Source organism: Antechinus flavipes, chromosome 1, assembly GCF_016432865.1.
Source record: "Antechinus flavipes isolate AdamAnt ecotype Samford, QLD, Australia chromosome 1, AdamAnt_v2, whole genome shotgun sequence".
Taxonomy (NCBI): Eukaryota; Metazoa; Chordata; class Mammalia; order Dasyuromorphia; family Dasyuridae; genus Antechinus; species Antechinus flavipes.
In genome coordinates, this window is record NC_067398.1 from 725,981,867 (window position 1) to 725,999,778 (window position 17,912).

The 17,912-nt window shown below is 43.8% G+C and overlaps 2 protein-coding genes across 3 annotated transcripts in view; both read right to left on the reverse strand.

The window, feature by feature from the left end:
* The window catches only part of LOC127545847 (zinc finger protein 420-like), a 330,731-nt gene extending 321,316 nt beyond the window's left edge, over positions 1–9,415 (reverse strand). For both annotated transcript variants that reach the window (XM_051973342.1, XM_051973340.1), the window contains exon 1: positions 7,343–9,415. The gene's annotated coding sequence lies outside the window, so the exon portion shown is untranslated. The remainder of the gene's footprint in view (positions 1–7,342) is intronic.
* LOC127545856 (zinc finger protein ZFP2-like) lies at positions 352–7,295 on the reverse strand. The gene is made up of 4 exons (XM_051973352.1): positions 6,652–7,295; positions 5,737–5,863; positions 5,395–5,490; positions 352–2,374 (listed from the first exon to the last, which is right to left on the reverse strand). Exons 1-4 carry the CDS (start codon positions 6,997–6,999, stop codon positions 810–812), a joined length of 2,136 nt encoding a protein of 711 aa, XP_051829312.1. The 5' UTR covers positions 7,000–7,295; the 3' UTR covers positions 352–809.
* Positions 9,416–17,912: the final 8,497 nt, after the last annotated feature.

Consider the following 17,912-nt stretch of genomic DNA (forward strand, 5'->3'; position numbering starts at 1 on the left):
CAGCCTTCTTACTCATTCCACCTTTTATGTATCCCATAGTCCGGACACACTGGCCTAAGTGCTAATTCCCTCCTATAAAGCTCCATCTCCCATTTGCACTCATTGCAGTAGCTGCTGTCCCACATACTTAGACCATCACCCTCCATAGCTCCCTTCATCTCAGGGTCTGTGTCCTGCTTCAGGACTCAGCTCAAAATGCTGCTTTGTTCAAGAGGCCTTCACCACTCCCATTCATCCCTTTCTTTCCCCTTCCATTCCCCCCTCCCCACAGTTGCTCACTTTCTTGTTTTTTTGTTTTGTTAAATATAAAATTTATCTATGTGTTGTCTCCCCAAATAAAATGTACACTCCTTGAAGGGAGGAACTTTATGTTTTGTTTTGTATTTCTACTCCTAGCACAGTATCTGGCATATTGTAATAAATGCTTGCCAATTAAGTACATTCATCTAGTTGGTCTCCAGTGTGAATTTCCTACAAAGGATTTATAAGGATTCTGCTTCAGCTCCTGACCTTTTCCCGTTCATAAGGATCTTCTACAACATGAATTCTGAGACAGAACTTCCCAGGCATTCCATTCATGAGAAATTCTATTCTGAATGGGGCCCACTGGCTTGTGACCAGGGAATGCTTCTCCTATTTATGAGATTCATATAGTTTCACGCCAGCATGAACTGAGATTTAGGAAGCTTTGTGCTCTGGAAGATCTTCCAACCTTCACTCTGCTGATAAAGTTGTTGCCCACCCTAAATTCTCTGATCATCAATAAAGTCTGACTTGTGATGGAGGTACGTCTCACAATCATTACATTTTTACGCTGTCCTCCCAGTATGAATTTTCTGGTGGAGACTAAGATTTCTGTTTGAGCTAAAGGTCTTTCCACATTCATTACATTCATATGGTTTCTCGCCCGTGTGAATTCTCTGGTGGAAAGTAAGGTTTCTACGCCGATTGAAGGACTTCCCACATTCATTGCATTTGTAAGGCTTTTCTCCAGTGTGAATCCTCTGGTGTTGAGTAAGGTATGAACTCTTGCGGAAGGCCTTCCCACATTCGTTGCACTCGTAGGGCTTCTCTCCAGTGTGGATTCTCTGGTGGACGTTACGCTGTGAGCCCAGGCGGAAGGCCTTCCCACACTCACTACACTCATAAGGTTTCTCTCCAGTGTGGATTCTCTGGTGCAGAATAAGGTGTGAGCTCTGGCGGAAGACATTTCCACACTCCTTACATTCATAAGGTTTCTCTCCAGTGTGGATTCTCTGGTGTTGGGAGAGATCTGAGCTCTGGCGGAAAGCTTTCCCACATTCATTGCATTCAAAAGGTCTCTCTCCAGTGTGAATTCTCCAATGGAGAGTCAGGTTTTTGCTCCGCCTGAAGGCCCTCCCACATTCACTACATTTATAAGGTTTCTCCCCAGTGTGGATTCTCTGGTGTAGAGTAAGATCTGAGCTCTCCCGGAAGGCCTTTCCACATTCATTACATTCAAAAGGTTTTTCTCCAGTGTGAATTCTTATATGTATGTTAAGTTTTGCTTTCTGGCGGAAGACTTTCCCGCATTCATTACACTTATAACGTTTCTCTCCAGTGTGCGTTCTCTGATGTACTCCAAGTTGGGAGTTCAGGAAAAATGCTTTGCTACACTGTTTACATTTGCAAGGTATCTCTCCGGCTTGAACTAACTGATGTTCAGTATGATTTGTACTTGGCAAGAGGACTTTCTCATATTCAGTAACTCTGAAGGGCTGCTCTCCAGTTTGAACTGATTGATGCTCAATAAGCTCTGAGCTCTTGCTGAAGGCTGTCCCACATTCATTAGATTCATAAGGTTCCCATCCAGAATGAATTCTTTGAAATTGTGTAAGCTGTGAGCTCAGGAATAAAGTGCTACATTCATTAAATTCATGAGGTTTCCCAGTAGAATTCATCACACAAGTCTCAGTAAGGTTTGAATTGTAACTAAAAGAATTCTGAAATTCATTATACTTAGAAAATACTTGTTTAACACAGATTTGGTTATAATTTCTAATGTCTGAATACAGGCTAAAGCTCTTTTGATTCATTTCACATTGATGTAGACTGCTTCCTATACTTATGCTCTGTTGTGGAAAAATAATTGGTCCTAGACTGAAGTTTTTGCCATATTTATTACATTCACGCCTTTGCACTTCGTGGGGAAGTTTGTTCTGGATAAATTTTGTTTGCTGAAGAGATTTCTCTTCATTGTTGTGATGCTTTTCTGACTTGGCATCAAAACTGAAGGCCTTTCTCAATCTGAAAGCAGCAGCCCCATCTCTCCTGACCCTTTCCTGAAAGGAATTTTCCCTGGAGAGATCCAACTTTAAAGACGAAGCCATGCTTTCAAGTCTAGTCTCCCAATCTGAAAAACAAAACCAAACCAAAAAAAGTAAACATTTTCTGTTGTCTTTTTATCTTTAAAAAATAAGGAACAACCTGACAACCAGCAATAAACATGAATATTGCCATATGTATAAAAGAAATAGGAGAACAAGAATTGTAAATTGTAAATTTGTAAATGTCCGTTATGTGCATCTTATGGTTTCTTCAAATATGGACTAGAGCTAGGAACTGAATCTATTATTTCAGTGGCGAAGGAAGTCCCAGGTGAAAAAACTCCTATTTCAGGTTAGTACCATCTTTGCCCACTATGATCTTAGAGATCTGGCTGAGGCACAGGGAGGTGAAACAAGCTACCCAGGTCACATGGCCAAAGGTCAGGATCAAGAGATGAGATAATGTCTTTGTGGCCACTATCTTACCACATTAGTAGCCACAATGTCTAGCTTGTCTATGTCTGTTTCTGGATTTCCTTTTGCTATATTATTACATTTTTCACTAATGTTCTTTTCTAGTTTTTACCATCACTATCATTAAGCCTTTGCTCTTCATACAGCTTTCAACTCCAACTTAAAAATACAAGCTCTCCTTTGTAACATATATTTAGTCATGAAAAACAAATCTGGCACTGACCATGATTAAAAATACATGTTTCACGAATCACATCTCTATCCAGACTTGGAAAGCAGGATTAGTGGAGCTTGGAGGTAGGAAAAAATCTCAGCAGCTTCCAGTCTAGTCCACACACAAAAGGGTCCCTTCCACAAAAAACTGAAATAAATCATCCAGTCTCTACTTGCAGACTTCCAAGAAGGAACCTACTACTTGTTAGGGTGGTTCCTTCTACTCTGGGTGGCTCCAATTGTGACATGAAGTTTAAATTTGCATCCTTACAACTTCTGCTCCTGGTCCTACCCTTTGAAGTCAAGTAAAAACAGCCCTAATACATAATTTAAAGGCAGCTATTATGTTCTCTTCAAGTCCTCTTTTATTCAGGCTAAAAATAAACATCCCTAGTTCCTCTGACAGATTCTCCTGTGTCACAGATTTCAGGCTTCTCACTATTCTACTTGCTAGGTTCTAGACACTCTTAAGTTCATCAAGATCATTCTTGAACCACATCACTTAAAACTGACCACAAAACTTGAATGAATTCTGAGAAAAGAAGAGGAGAGTGAACCTATATGGTATTTATCACGGTGCCTGGCATTTAACAGGCACTTTATAAATGCTTGGTGACTCGGCTTCATTATCACCTCCGTGTTCCTGGAAGCTATACTCTTCTTAATGTACCCTATTGGTAACTAAGCTTTTTAGTTGCCACATAATATTTTTATATCTGAAATTTTATATTTATATATAAATATATATTTAAATTTATATTTATAACCTGGAAACAAGGTTATGAAGGGCTTTGAATGCCAAAGAACTCCTTACCTGATTCTGGAGGTGTTGGGGAGTCACTGGAGAGGGTATGACATGGTAAGACCTGAGCTTTGGGAAAATCACTTTATAGCTGAAAGGAGGATGGACTAGAGTGGGAGGACACTTGAGACAGACCCATCAGCAGCCACAGTAATAGCCCAGATGTGAGGTGGTAAGGGACTGCTCCAAGGTAGGGACAGCATCAGAGGAGAGGAGAAGGCTGATAAAGAGATACTGCAGAGGGGAAATGGACCAGAGATATAATACAGTGGTGAAATATACCAAAGGTGGAGCAGAGGAGAAATGGGCCAGAGGGGAAATGGACCAGAGGAGAAATGGACCAAAGGTGGAGCAGAGATGAAATGGACCAGAGATGGAGCAGAGGAGAAATGGGCCAGAGGGGAAATGGACCAGAGGAGAAATGGACCAAAGGTGGAGCAGAGGAGAAATGGGCCAGAGGGGAAATGGACCAAAGGTAGAGCAGAGATGAAATGGACCAGAGGGGAAATGGACCAAAGGTAGAGCAGAGATGAAATGGACCAGAGGAGAAATGGACCAAAGGTGGAGCAGAGATGAAATGGACCAGAGATGGAGCAGAGGAGAAATGGACCAAAGGTGGAGCAGAGATGAAATGGACCAGAGATGGAGCAGAGATGAAATGGACCAGAGATGGAGCAGAGGAGAAATGGGCCAGAGGGGAAATGGACCAAAGGTGGAGCAGATAAGAAATGGATCAGAGATGTTACAGAGGGAATAAACCACTGATGCTTCATCAGAGATGAAGGGAATGGACTTAATAATTGGCTGACCAAAGTAAGAGGGCAGTTTTGTACAAGGGTCCTGGGTCTTCCTGGAACCACTGACCAGATCAAGGTCAAGTGTCTTCTGGCCTCTGAAAGGCAGAACCACTGCTCAACAGAAGACAGACAGGGTCCAGTCTCCTCCAGGGAGGTCCCTACTCCTAAAAGAACAGGATACTTTGCTCCATCCACATCTGTGCAATTTCTTCCCCTTTTATTTCCTGCCAGTTAGAAACTGCTTGAGCCTGAAAACTCTCAGAGCAGCAGGAGAAACTCTGCCGGCCGAGCCCCGCCCACCACATCACTGAGCGCTCTCTGGAGGAGAGTGACCGGGGGTTGTGTCCCACAAGTAAGCAGGACCTCGTTATTCAAGGGAACATATACATTAAGGAGAGAACAGAGTCAAACGAGTAACAGAAGGGCTGCCAACAATAGGGTGACCCCAAGGAAGGGGAGCAAAAAGGTCAGTTCCTACTTAGGGCCTCTCTCCCAGTTCCAAAGGACACACTCATCAACATTTGAGCTTTTCCCAAAATCCCATGTGACCCTAGCAAGAAGCTCTTCCCAAGTGTTCTTCTCCTTCTGGGCTTTAAAGTATTTTCCCATGGGAGGCAGCATCGAAAGTCAGGAGGTTCTGGATCCAAAGCCCACCTCACACCCTTTCTAGAGGTCAACCTACCAAAGTTCCCAACCTCCTGCCTCAGTTTCCTCATCAGAGAGAACGTCACCAGGAGCACTGACATCATGGGGTGGATGGGCCAATCAATGAGGTCAGGACTAAGAAGAACAGAGCAGCTCCTGGGGGTCTCCCACTCACCTGGACCGCAGCTCCTCGGGACCCCTCCCCATGGTGTCCACGGCGCTTCCCCTCGCTCCAACTGCTCAATCACACGGGGTTTGGAAACTGCGAGTCCTGCCCAGAGGAAACGGAAAAGGGTTGGGGCCAAGGAAGACCCCAGACTCCCATTCCTAGGCCCTTCTCCAGGACAGGTGGGCCCCACCTGGGGGATCTGCACCCGGCTCTTGGGCTGGCCTCATTCTACAGGTCTGGGGCCCCCTCAAAGCCTGGGAATCATTCCTGATTTCAAGGGCCCCCCAAAGATGAAGGCCCTGGAGGCCCCTGTGCTCCCTTGGCATGGACTCAGGGGGACCCCCTTACCCAGGCCCACCAGGTTCCGGTAGTTCTCCAGCATCACCTCCCGGTACAGCTCCTTTTGCGCGGGGTCCAGGTGCCCCCACTCCTCCTGGGAGAAGTCCACGGCCACGTCCCCAAAGGTCACAGAGCCCTACAAGATGCAGGACCCATGGCTGCTCAGGGAGGGGGATGGGCAGGTGGAAGACCCTGCCCACTGACCCTACTTTGGTGGGGGGGAAGGCCTGCTTCTGACTCAATGGGACCCTCCCTCTCACAGGCCTAAGAAGACAAGGGCAGGTGAGGGGTTCCAGGCAGATGCCTTCTAGGGGTCAGCTCTGGCTTCTGCCCCAAGGGCCTGTGCCCTGCCTGGGACTCCCCCTTCCCCCAAAACCTGCCACCAAACATTTCTCCTCTCCCCACACCCCATTTTACAGATGCTGGGCAGTCCTCCCCCTGGGAGCCTCAGTTTCTCCATCCAGCCTGACCACAGAGGGCCTAAGAGAAGCCTGACCAGGATTGTGTCAGTTGGAAGTACTGGAAGGAAAGTGTTCCCCCAAAATGAATGTTGGGTCTTTGGAGGACCCTCCACGGGGGACCCTGCCTGGCACAGGGGTTGGGGGTCCCTGCAACCCCCTAAGGATGACATCCTAGACCCAAAGGACTTCTGGTCTCCCAAGGCTCCCTTGTGAGTGGGAGACCCCCAGGAGCTGCTCAGCTCCCCACGGGTTGTACCCCAGTCCGAGGCGGGGGACCAGGGAGTCATAGGGAGGGTATTGCCTGGGGGCACAGGGGCAGAGCCCAAGCTGGAGGCGCAGTCCCGGGCCCCCTGGTGCGGCTCCTTCCCCCGCCTGTGACCTCCCGGGGCCCCTCCTGCTCGGGTCACAAGGCTGTCTCCGGGAGCCCGGAGAGGGGATGGGAGAGCCCCGGGAGGCCCCTCACCCGGGAGGCGCTGTCCGCCAGGAACATGGGGGCCATCTCCTCCTCCCCGTGGGCCGCTTCTGCGTGGGAGGGGCAGCACCGGGCACCCGGACGTCCAGCTGTGGAAAAAACAGGAGGAGAAAGGGTCAGGTCAGGCCCTTCTAGCCAGTGTCCAAGCGGTGTCTGGGGCAGGGAAATGGGCGCACGAGGAAGTCCAGGCTGAAAAGGCCTGAGGCTGGACAAGGGTTCGGGGGAGAGGAAGGAGTGGGGAGGGGTCCCGCGCGATCTGGCCATCACCGAACCCGGTGTACAAGGGGGGGCCTGAAGTCCTGATCTAGTGGGGGGGGGGGAGCCTGGTACAGAGAACATGGGGTGGGGGGGGGCTGTAGGGGCTTCTCCGAGGCCATGGGGAGCCACAGCAGGCTCCACAGCGGGGCTGCGACGTGCCCTCGGGCCTCAGGACTTTGCGGACTAAGTTTGGAGCGTGCTGAGGTGCCACAGCGGGCACTAGAGGAGGGCAGGAGCCTCAAGAGCTCAGGGCGCATGCTCACAAGGCGGGAGCCGGAGTGGGAGTGTGTGGGGGAAGGGAATAGGCGCGCATTGCGCATGCTCAGTGTTCCCAGCAGGTAAGCCACCCCTCCCCCGACCCGGTGCAGCAAAACCTGGCGTCGAGCTCCACCTCCGCGAGTGCCTGGTCCCGGGTCCTACTCACCCCGGTCCGAGGCCAGGGGCTCGGAACCGACACCGGTTCAGAACGGGGCAGGGCTCTGGCGGCCGCGACTAGCAAGAGCCCAGGCGGCGGCGGCGGCGGCGGCAATGACGTAACGCCACAGGCAGAGCCGGAGTCCCTCGAGCTACACGGCTTTCTGGGAAATGTAGTTCGCGGAGCCCTCTGCGCATGTGCAGAGTCCTGCCGGCTCTTGGCCATTTAGGCGGAGTAGTGGGTATGCTGGGCAGAGAAAAACTGAAGAACTGACCCCTGGGCTCTGAGAGGGGTCACTGAGCTCTGGGGGGGTCGCCCAGTCGGAAGTCCCAGTGATGTGAACCCCCTGGGCCCCGCCCCCGCGGGGGTCGTGGGCAGCCCCGCCCCCGCTAGTCAGAAACCCCCGTCCTGTCCCTGAGGGGCGGCTGCCCGGGTGGTCCCGTTACAGGCCCCTCCGCGGCAGTAAAGGGTCACAAATAGGTTTGACCGGCTCTTAAGCGTCGCCTGCTTTGGCCCCCTCGCCCCGGGGCAGTGGTCGGCTGGGGGGAAGGGAGAGCCAGACTTTGTGGCCCCAGGTTGCGGGCCCAGGCTCCGCTCTGTGCTAGCCCACGGGCCGCGCCCCCGCCCTCACCCCGACTCCTTCCCTTTGTCCCAAGCTTCCCCTGTTTGTCCCAGCTGAGGGGCGGCCACCTCCCCGGGGCCCTCCCGGCTTGCTTCTCCGCCCTGGCCCGGAGGTGTGGCTACTTGGGCCGGAATCTCCCCCGGGGGACCCCGGGCGCTGCTTGTTTCTTGCTGTGCTCCCAGCAGTCGGGATTGCGTGTGATGCAGCAGCTTCCAAGGTCAAGGACAGAGGCCGGGAATAGGATATGCTGGAAGGCAAAGGGATTGCCCCCCAAAATCTCCTGCCCGGCGAACTTGGGCATCAGCTTTCTGGGGGAAGTGGGCATTTAACCAACTGGAGGCTTTCCCAGCATTCCTGATCCAAGGTGGAAGGAACATAAAAAAGAAAGAAAATGCAAGAAATTCAATAAGGTTGAACTGTGCTTTCATGTGGCAAGATTAAGTCTAACAGCTTTATTACTATAAAAGCAATTAGGAGGAGTATATACCGACAGAGGGATATAAAATGATTTTGCTAGGGTGGAACCCTCCCCTCCCCCCAAATAAAGGTCTGAAAAAAATTGATCCCACGTGAAAGAGTCATGAAAAAGCTATTATAATGGAAAGAAAGGTGGCTCAAAGAGGGTATAGCACATACACATACATGGATATGGAAATCTGCCTTACCCTACAGGAAAGCAAAAGGAGATGAGGATCACAGAAGGGGAAGGGAGCCGTAAAAGCAAGAGTGTATTGGGAATGGGGTAATCAGAAGTGAAACGCTTGTGGAAAGGGAAAGGTAGGGGGATAAGAAAGGGGGTGAAATACGAGAAAACAGCATGGAGGGAAATACAGAGTTAGTTATCATAACAATAAATGTGAATGGGACGAACTCACTCATAAAATGGAAGCAGACAGAATGAACCCAGAATCTTAACCAGAATCTTAAAATATGCTGTTTACAAGAAACACAGGGTAAAGGTAAGGGGCTGGAGCAGAATCTATTATGCTTCAGCTGAAGCAAAGAAACTGGGGTAGCAATCATCTCAGACAAAGCAAAGCAAAGATAGATTCAATTAACAAGGGAAGTATATATTGCTGAAAGATACCATACTAAACATACTGCACCAAGCAGTACAGCATCTAAGGAAAAGTTGAATGAGTCATAGGAGAAAATAGATAATAAAAGTATATTAGTGGGAGGATCTCAACTTTCCCCTCTCAGAATTTAATAAATCTAATCAAAAAGTAAACAAGAAAGAAATTAAGGAGGTAAATAAAATTCTGAAAATGTTAGATATGATAGATTTTTGGAGAACACTGGGAATAAAAAAGGAATATACTTCTGATCACTACATAGCACTTACATAAAAACTGGCCATATGTTAGGGCCATGCAGAAAAGCAGAAATGGTAAATGCATTCTTTTTAGATTATAATGCAAATAAACATTTGATTCAATAACGGACAATGGAAAGATTAAAATTAATTGGAAATTAATCTAATTCTAAGCAATAAGTGGATCAATAGATGAACCACAGAGACAATGGATAATTTCATGAAAGAAAGTTACAACAATGCGACAACATTCAAGGGAATCAATGAAAAAAAAATGTGAAAGAAAGTGATCTAGCCATAACAGGTTTCAAATTATATATGTGGTAATTATCAAAACAGTCTGGTACCATTTTAAAAATAGAGTGGTGAATCCATGGATAAGGGACAAATTACATTATAATAAATGACCATAGGAATCCATTATATGCTAAACCCAAAGATCTACTTTTTGACATTATTTGACAAAAGCTTCTGGGAAGACAGAATGGCAAAAACTAGGAATAGACCAGCATCTCACATATGTACCAAGATAAAGTCAAACTGGGCCTGTAATACCATAAGCAAATTAAGAGATCATGTAATACTTTGTCAGATATGGATAAGAGAAGAATTTAGGATCAAAAAAGAGATAGCATTACAAAATGCCTTTTTTTTTTTTTTGGTTTGGATTACATAAAATTAAAAAGTTGCACAAACAAAACCATTTTAACCAAAATTACAAGGAAAACAGAAAATTGGGGGAAATTTCTGCAACAAGTTTCTCCAACAAAGGTCTCATTTCTCAAATATTTATAGAACTGAGTCAAAATTATAAAAATGTAAGTCATCCTGCTCACATCAGGAATGGATTAAGTAGGCTACACTACATTCATACCATGAAGGGTATAGTAGCATCCAAAATCTATAAAGGAATAAGGAGAAAAAAATGAGGGGATGGGGAAGCAAAGAAAGGGAGAAGACAAGGAAGGGAGCCATGGGTGGGGGGAAGTTAAGTAATAGCAAGGCAAGCTAAAGAACAGAATTAAAGGAAAAGAATTAACAAAGATAGGAAAGAAATTAAATATACAAACATTACAAGGATCAGAAATAGAATTTGTTAGGAAAAAAAAGTAGGGCTAATAATCATTGATCTTAAACAAAGTCAAACTTAAAGATTCAATCAAGAAAGAAATCTACATTGTATATCAGCTATACTTAGATTGTTTTAAATGAATGTTTACATATGGATAAATGCGTATGTATATATATGTATCTGAGTATATGTAGGTATGTATGCATGTAGCTCTATGTATGTGTGCATATAAATGTGTCTTTGTGGGTATGAATGTATATGTATATGTGAATATGTATATATAAATACATCTGTTTTACTGTAGTTTGCTTGGGGGAAGTGGAAGGATGAAAGGGGGAAAAGTATTTTTTAAAATTGCACAGCAGAGAACAAAAGAACAACCTACAAGAAAGCAAAGATAGACACTCATGAATATAATTTCTTCTGTTATTATATATACTTTCTTGAAATGGAAATTTATTGTTATATATTTTAAATCCTCCCTGATGTTCTGTCCTATTTTGTTTTCCTTTCTGTCTTTTATATATATATATTTCTTATCCGGAAAAAGAAAAAAACAAAAAAATAAAATAAAAAATATGTCATTCTCCAAAAACTGGGATAGTAATGCACTACTGATGGAATTGTGAACTGATCCAACTATTCTGGAAAGCAATTTGGTATTATGCCCAAAGGGCTATTAAACTGCATACTTTTTGATCCAACAATACCACTGCTAAGTCTATGTCCCAAAGACATCCAAAAAGGAGAGAAAGGACCTTTTTGTATAAAAATATGACAAGTTTTTGTATGGTGGCAAAGAATTGGGCTGCACCACACTGTACAGAGTGCTGGGCTGGAATCAGGAAGATTCAAGTTCAAATCCATCCTCAGACCTGATTAGGTGACGTCCCTGGCTGTTCCGCCCCTATGGACTATTCTAACCTGGTAGCTCCCCTTTTGAGCTACTCTTTCTTAATGCCCATCTGTCGACGGCACGGCTAGGTCACATTTACCCGTCTTCGGGCACCAACCCGGATCCCATAGAGACAGACCAGCAGGAGGTAGGGTTGAAGCGAAAGAGAATTTTATTCTTAGACAGCATATATTTATACCCCCGAGAGGATCTGGGGGAAGGGGAGGTCCTCTAGGAACCTGGCATAATGGGATTGGCCCGAGAAGAGGGAGGGAGGCGTGCTAGGCTTTGAGAGCACTAAGGAGGGAGACGATACCTGGGGTCAGACACCGCCTCCTGGGGCTATGCCCCACCTCCACGTAGGACTCACCTGTGGCTCAGTACTTCTCATTCCTCGGGTCCTCCCACATTCCTTGAACGGCATTCCTTGCTCCCACAGGCTTTTTAACCCTTACATCTGGCCAAATCACTTCATCACTGCCTACCTCAGTTTCCTAATTTGTAAAATGGGGGTAATAATGGCACCTCCTTCCTAGTGCTATTGTGAAGATTTAATGGGATAGTATTAATCAAGCACTTTGCCCAGGATTTGGCATGCAATAGGTGCTTAACAGAAGTTATTCCTTTCCTCCTTCTTTCCCTAATCCTAATAACATTAATTTGCCATAGCCCTATAAGGTTGCTGTTCTAGGGATCCCATCCCATTTTGACAGAGGAGAAAGCTGAGGAGGCAGCAGGGAAGTGATTTGCTTGCGGTCCCCCAACATTCCAGAAATGTGAGGAGCAGGATTTGAAACCAGATCCTTAGGCCTTCAAGCTCTAGAAATCCTTCATTAGGTTGCAATGTGAAAAGTAAACCAAATCCATGTCAAGTGTTCAATGTGAGGGTTCACAAGCTTGTCTCCCTAATTATAATTTGGGGGAGACAGCCAAATATCTGCTGATCTTGCTGATCAGCAAGGGGTTTAATGACCACCAACTAAATCTGTTTGCGGTCACAGTATTTGAGCTTCTCGCTGTCCTTTGTCCTGAGCGGGCCATTTCTGGAAGACCTTCCCAGGATGCTGTATTTGGGGAAGCTCAATGACACTGGGGAATGAGGCTGCAAGTCTCTGACACGGAACGGTCAAGAAGTATTTATTAAGCGCCTACTATATGCCAGGCCTGTGCTGAGATCGGTGTTCCTGCTGTCAGTGAACTCACAGTCACAGCCAACAGCCACACAACTAGGGACCAACTTGATGTAGCCATGGAGAAGGGGAAGCAGGAGCTTTCAGTCTGACAAGCCGCAGCTGGGAGCCACCTTCCTCCCTCTGAAGGAGTTCAGGATGGGGAACAATCATGGGGAGGACACAGGCCGGGGGAAGCTCCACGTCAGGGCACCTTGCCCTCACTGGAGAGTCTCCAGCAGAGGCTGGACAGCTACTGGTTAACTATGGCAGAGAGCAAGAAGCTCCCAACCTCTTCCCAGAATGAAATCTAGTGGTTTTGAGGTTCCCTGGGGCTCTTGGCAATTTGGGCTTTTTGTTTGTTTTTCCAGAGCTATTTGTTCACATGGCTGTTTTTTAAACCACTTATTCTTTGAGGAATGGTTTTTATTCTTATAATTTGAGTGAGTTAGAAGGTCAGATTTTTGGCAGAATATTTATAGCGATGTTTTTGGACCACATTAGTTTCGTTCCCTTTTTTCAGGGCACATTTGTTTTTTTGTTTTGTCATACACAAGCAATTTTCTCTGGTTCTATTCCCTCTCCCACCTCAAACCTGGCACAGTACTCCTTGATATTTCTACCTGTGTGTTCATCCCTACATTTAGCTATCAGTTTGTGCAGTTCTATGATGGTCCATTGGGGGAATTAATTTGGGGCAATATCAATGAATCTTCTATAAAGCCCACCTAAACCCAAACATGGGTATTTCTGCACTTCAATCCTGCCTTTATTTCTGCTTAAATAGTTTGATAGAACATCGAGGGGAAAAAAAATCACCCCCAATGACCAAAAGAGAAACTGAGGCAGAGCTCTGAGGCAAAAACTTTATTCAAGGAGTCTGGCTCCTCTCTAACCAAGTGGACCCCAGACCTCCCTCTCGTCTGAGGTGCCACCTCCTCTATGAGCTCTACTTTTATAAGATAACAACTAGGCTAAATATAAAATAGCAATTTCATTGGATTCCATAATACGTAGGTAAAACATGTATACTAGCTGGGTCACAAGGTTGAGGGATGAGCAGGTCAGGAAATATTTCTACTGACTGGATGCTCATAAGATGGATGAGCTACCATTTGGGTTGGGCAATCAGTGACAGCGCATCCCCAAGAATATTTGCCAGCATGGATGTGGGCAAAAACACGACTTACTCAAATTATGAATGGCTTACACTTATACTTACTATTAGATGACTGACAAGATATGTGTTGCTAAATGAATAAATACTAACTAAAAAATAACTTGCCCCTTACAAAATTTTATCTTTTACACATATATTTACATACACATACATAAAATATTACAAAAATAATTAACTGATTAGAGCTTAAATAGGGCCCCCAAGAAATCAGCCTTTTCACATGATAGTGATTTTGTCTTTTTGTAGATGAAGGATATTTTCATATTAGTCATTTTGAATAAGAAGACTCCAATAAAAGAAATGAGGAAAAGGAGAAAGAAAGAAAGAAATAGCATCCTTCAGAATTTATTCAACTAATATCAGTTCTTTCTCTCAAGGCAGTTAGTAAGCTTCCTTTTGAGTCCTTTAGTATTGTCGTAAATTATTGTATTGTGAAGAAGAGCTAAATCACTCATAATTCTTCATCATACAATATTGCTGTCAACATGTACAATGATCTCCTGGTTCTGCTTACTTCATTTGGCACCAGTTTGTGGAGGTCTTTCCAGATTTTTCTGAAATCACCCTGCTTGTCAATTCTTATAGCACAATAATATTCTATCAAAATCTATACTATAGCTTGTTTAGCCATTCCACAATTGATGGGCTCCTCTCACTTTCCATTTCTTAGTATTGTAACTTGTTTAACTTGAAAGGGTTCCAAACCAAAACTAAAGTAGAGGGAGAGTTACTGGTCTATGATTTTTAAAAATTTTGTTCATGGGCCTCAAGAATCAATACAACAAAATCAAAAGAATGAAAAAAAAATTAGGAAAAATGTGAAATATTTTACTGGAAAACAATTAATCTGGAAAAGAGACCAAGAAGAGATCATTTAAGAATTACTAGACTACTCAAAGTCAAGATTAAAAAAAGAGCTACTTCAATAAATTATTAAGGAAAACTGACCTAATATCCTAGAACTGGGGGGGGGGGGGGGGCAAAATAGAAATAGAACAAACTCCAATCATTTCCCAGAAGAGATTCTCCAAACTCCTAGGGAAATCAAGTTCCAGAGCCCCCAAATCAGGGAGAAATATTTCAATCATGTAGAAAGAAACAATTCAAGTATAGAGAGCCACAGTCAGGATAACACAGGCTCACTATTTGAGGAAGGCAGAGCCAATATGGCAAAGGCAGGAACCAAAACCACTCCAGATTGCTTTGAATAATGACTTTAAACAAATTTCCGTGTCAGAACGCACAAAGATGGAGTAGAACAATTTTCCAACTGAGGACAATTTAGCAGAGCCGCAGGAAAGATCTGTGGCACCCCCAGGAGAGGAGCCCATCATGCAGTCCCAGTTCAGGACCCACTGGAACATACTGAACCCAGCCTGAGCTCCAGCCCCAGCTAAAAAGAACTCACCTAGGAACCTCTGAATCAGCCACAGTCCTCGTGGCTTCCAGACCTCTCCATCCAGAGACACCAAAGACACTGGGAAGGTCCGCAGAAAAGGCTTGTCAGGATGATGAGAGGACCTTGGGAATACAAGATGGGTATGGGAAGCGGTGGCAGCTTCCTGGCCACATCTCCCAGGAGACCTCTTCATTGTCAGGGAGGAAGGGTCCTGTTGCTGTAGCACACTAGATCGTACAGCTACAGAGGGGCAGGGACCCTCCTCACAGTTTCAGAACAAAAAAAAGCACTTGTGGTCCGATCCCTAGAAGAATCTCTAAGAACAGTGGTACAAAGCCCTGAATCTTGGGAGAGTGCACTCTCCACCCTGAAAACAGAGCCCTTCTTTAACAAAAAGTTAAAAGCTGAGTAATAGGATGGGAAAATGAGCAGACAACAGAAAAAGATTCTGACCACGGGAAGTTATCATGGTGACAAGAAAGAACAGAATACACACTCAGAAGAAAATAACATATCAAAGCTCCTACATCAAAGCCTTTAAGAAAAATAAGAACTGGTAGCAGGCTATTAAAGAGCTCAAAAAGGATTTTGAAAATCAAGTAAGAGAGAGAGAAAAATTAGGAAAAGGACTGAGAGTGGTACAAAAGGAAATACAAAAAGCTAATGAAGAAAGGAATGCTTTAAAAATCAAAATTGGCCAAATAGGAAAGGAGGTACAAAAGCTCACTGAGGAAAATAATTCCTTAAAAATTAGAATTGAGCAAATGAAAGCTAATGACTTTATGAGAAATCAGTAAAGCAAAACCAAAAAAATGAAACAATTAAAAGTGTGTTTGGGTAGAAGGGAGGAGGACTATCTCATTGGAATAACAACTGATCAGGAAAATAGATCCAGGAGAGAAATTTTTTAAATTATTATTATTATTTCTACCTGAAAGTCATGATCAAAAAAAGAGCCTGGACATTATCTTTGAAGAAATCATCCTGATATTCTAGAACCAGAGGGTAAAATGGAAATTGAAATAATCTACCAATCACCTCCTGAAAAAGATCCCAAAGTAAAAACTCTCAGGAATATTATAGCCAAATTCCAGAACTTTCAGGTCAAGGAGAAAATATTGCAAGCATCCAGAAAGAAAGTATATTCAAGCATGTTCAATTCAAATATAGTGGAGTTGTAGTCAGAATAACACAAGATTTAGTAGCTTCTATACTAAAGGACTGGAGGGCTTGGGATATGATATATTCCATTAAGCAATGGAGCTAAGATAACAACCAAGAATCACCTAACCAGCAAAACTGAGTCAAATCCTTCAGGGAAAAAAAGTAGAAATTCAATGAAATAGGGCATTCATGATGAAAAGACCAGAGCTGAATAGACAATTAGATTTTCAAATACTGGACTCAGGAAAGGCATAAAGAAGTAATCAGGAAAGTGATATCACATGGGACTTAAGATTTAGCTGTTAACATTTCTACATGGGAAGATAATACCTGTAGCTCATTAGAATGTTCTCATTATTATGGCAGTTAGAAGGAGTGTGTGTATGTATATGTGTGTGTGCGTGTGTGTATATATATATATATATATATACACGTGTGAATTTGAATATGAAGGGATAATATCTAAAAAAAAATAAAATTAAAGGATGAGAGAGGAATGTACTGGGTAAAAAGTTAAGGGAGAGTAGAATGGTGCAAATTATTTGACATAAAAAGAGGCAAGAAACTCTCATTAGAATTAACTCAAAGAAGAAATAACATGTACACTCAATATGTGTGAATAGACATCTATCTGACCCTGCAAAAAAATAGGAAGGGAAAGGAATGTGAGAAGGGGGGAGGGTCATAGAAAAGAGAGCATATTGGAGGAGGGAGTGGTTAGTAGTAAGATATTTTTGAGGAGGGACAGGGAGAAAATAGTGAGAGAGAAGAGTATAATAAGGAGAGAAAGAGTTAGCAATAGTAATTGTAAAAAGAATTTTGGAGCAATTTCTGTGATAAGACCTCATTTTTCAACTATATAGGGAACTGAGTCCAATTTATAAAAAATAAGAGCCATGCCCCAATTGATGAATGATCAAAAGAGATGAACTATGTCTGAAATGTTATAAAATCTTGCATATCCTTTGACCTAACAATACTAATACTAGGCAAGAATCCCATCAGAATTTCTATTAAAAAAAAAAAAAGAAAAAGGTGGGGCAGCTAGGTGGCAAAGTGGATAGAGCACCATCCCTGAAGTCAGGAGGACCTGGCCTTTGATACTTAATACTTCCTAGCTGTGTGACCCTGGGCAAGCCACTTAACCCCAACTGCCTTAGCAAAAAAAAAAAAAAGGAAAGAAAAACACATACTCTAATGGATAAATGATCAAAAGATATAAACAAGCAGTTTTCGGAAGAAAAAATCAAAGCTGTCTCTATATAGTTATATAAAAAAATGCTCTAAATCACTAGTGAATAGAGAAATGCAAATAGAGCAGAAAAGGAAAATGACAAATGCTGAAAAGGACGTAGAAAAATAAGGAAACTAATACATTGCTGTTAAAAGTTGTGAATTGACCCAACTATTTTCCAGAGCAGCTCTGTCCAAATGACTATCAAAGTGTGCATGCCTTTGATCCAGCAATACTACTATTACCTCTGTATCTCAGAGATTAAATAAAAAAGAGAGAGAGAAGAGAGAGAATGAAAGAGAGAGAGAGACAGAGAGAGTCAGAGAGAAAGAGACAGACACAGAGAGAGAGGAGAGAGAATGAGCGAGACCTATTTGTACAAAAATATTTATATCAACTCTTTTTGTGGTGACAAAGAATTGGAAATTGAGGGATGTCCATTAATTAAGGAATGACTGAGTTGTGGTATAACATAATGATGGAATAGTATTTATACTGTAAAAAATGTTGCGCAAGATACCTTCAGAAA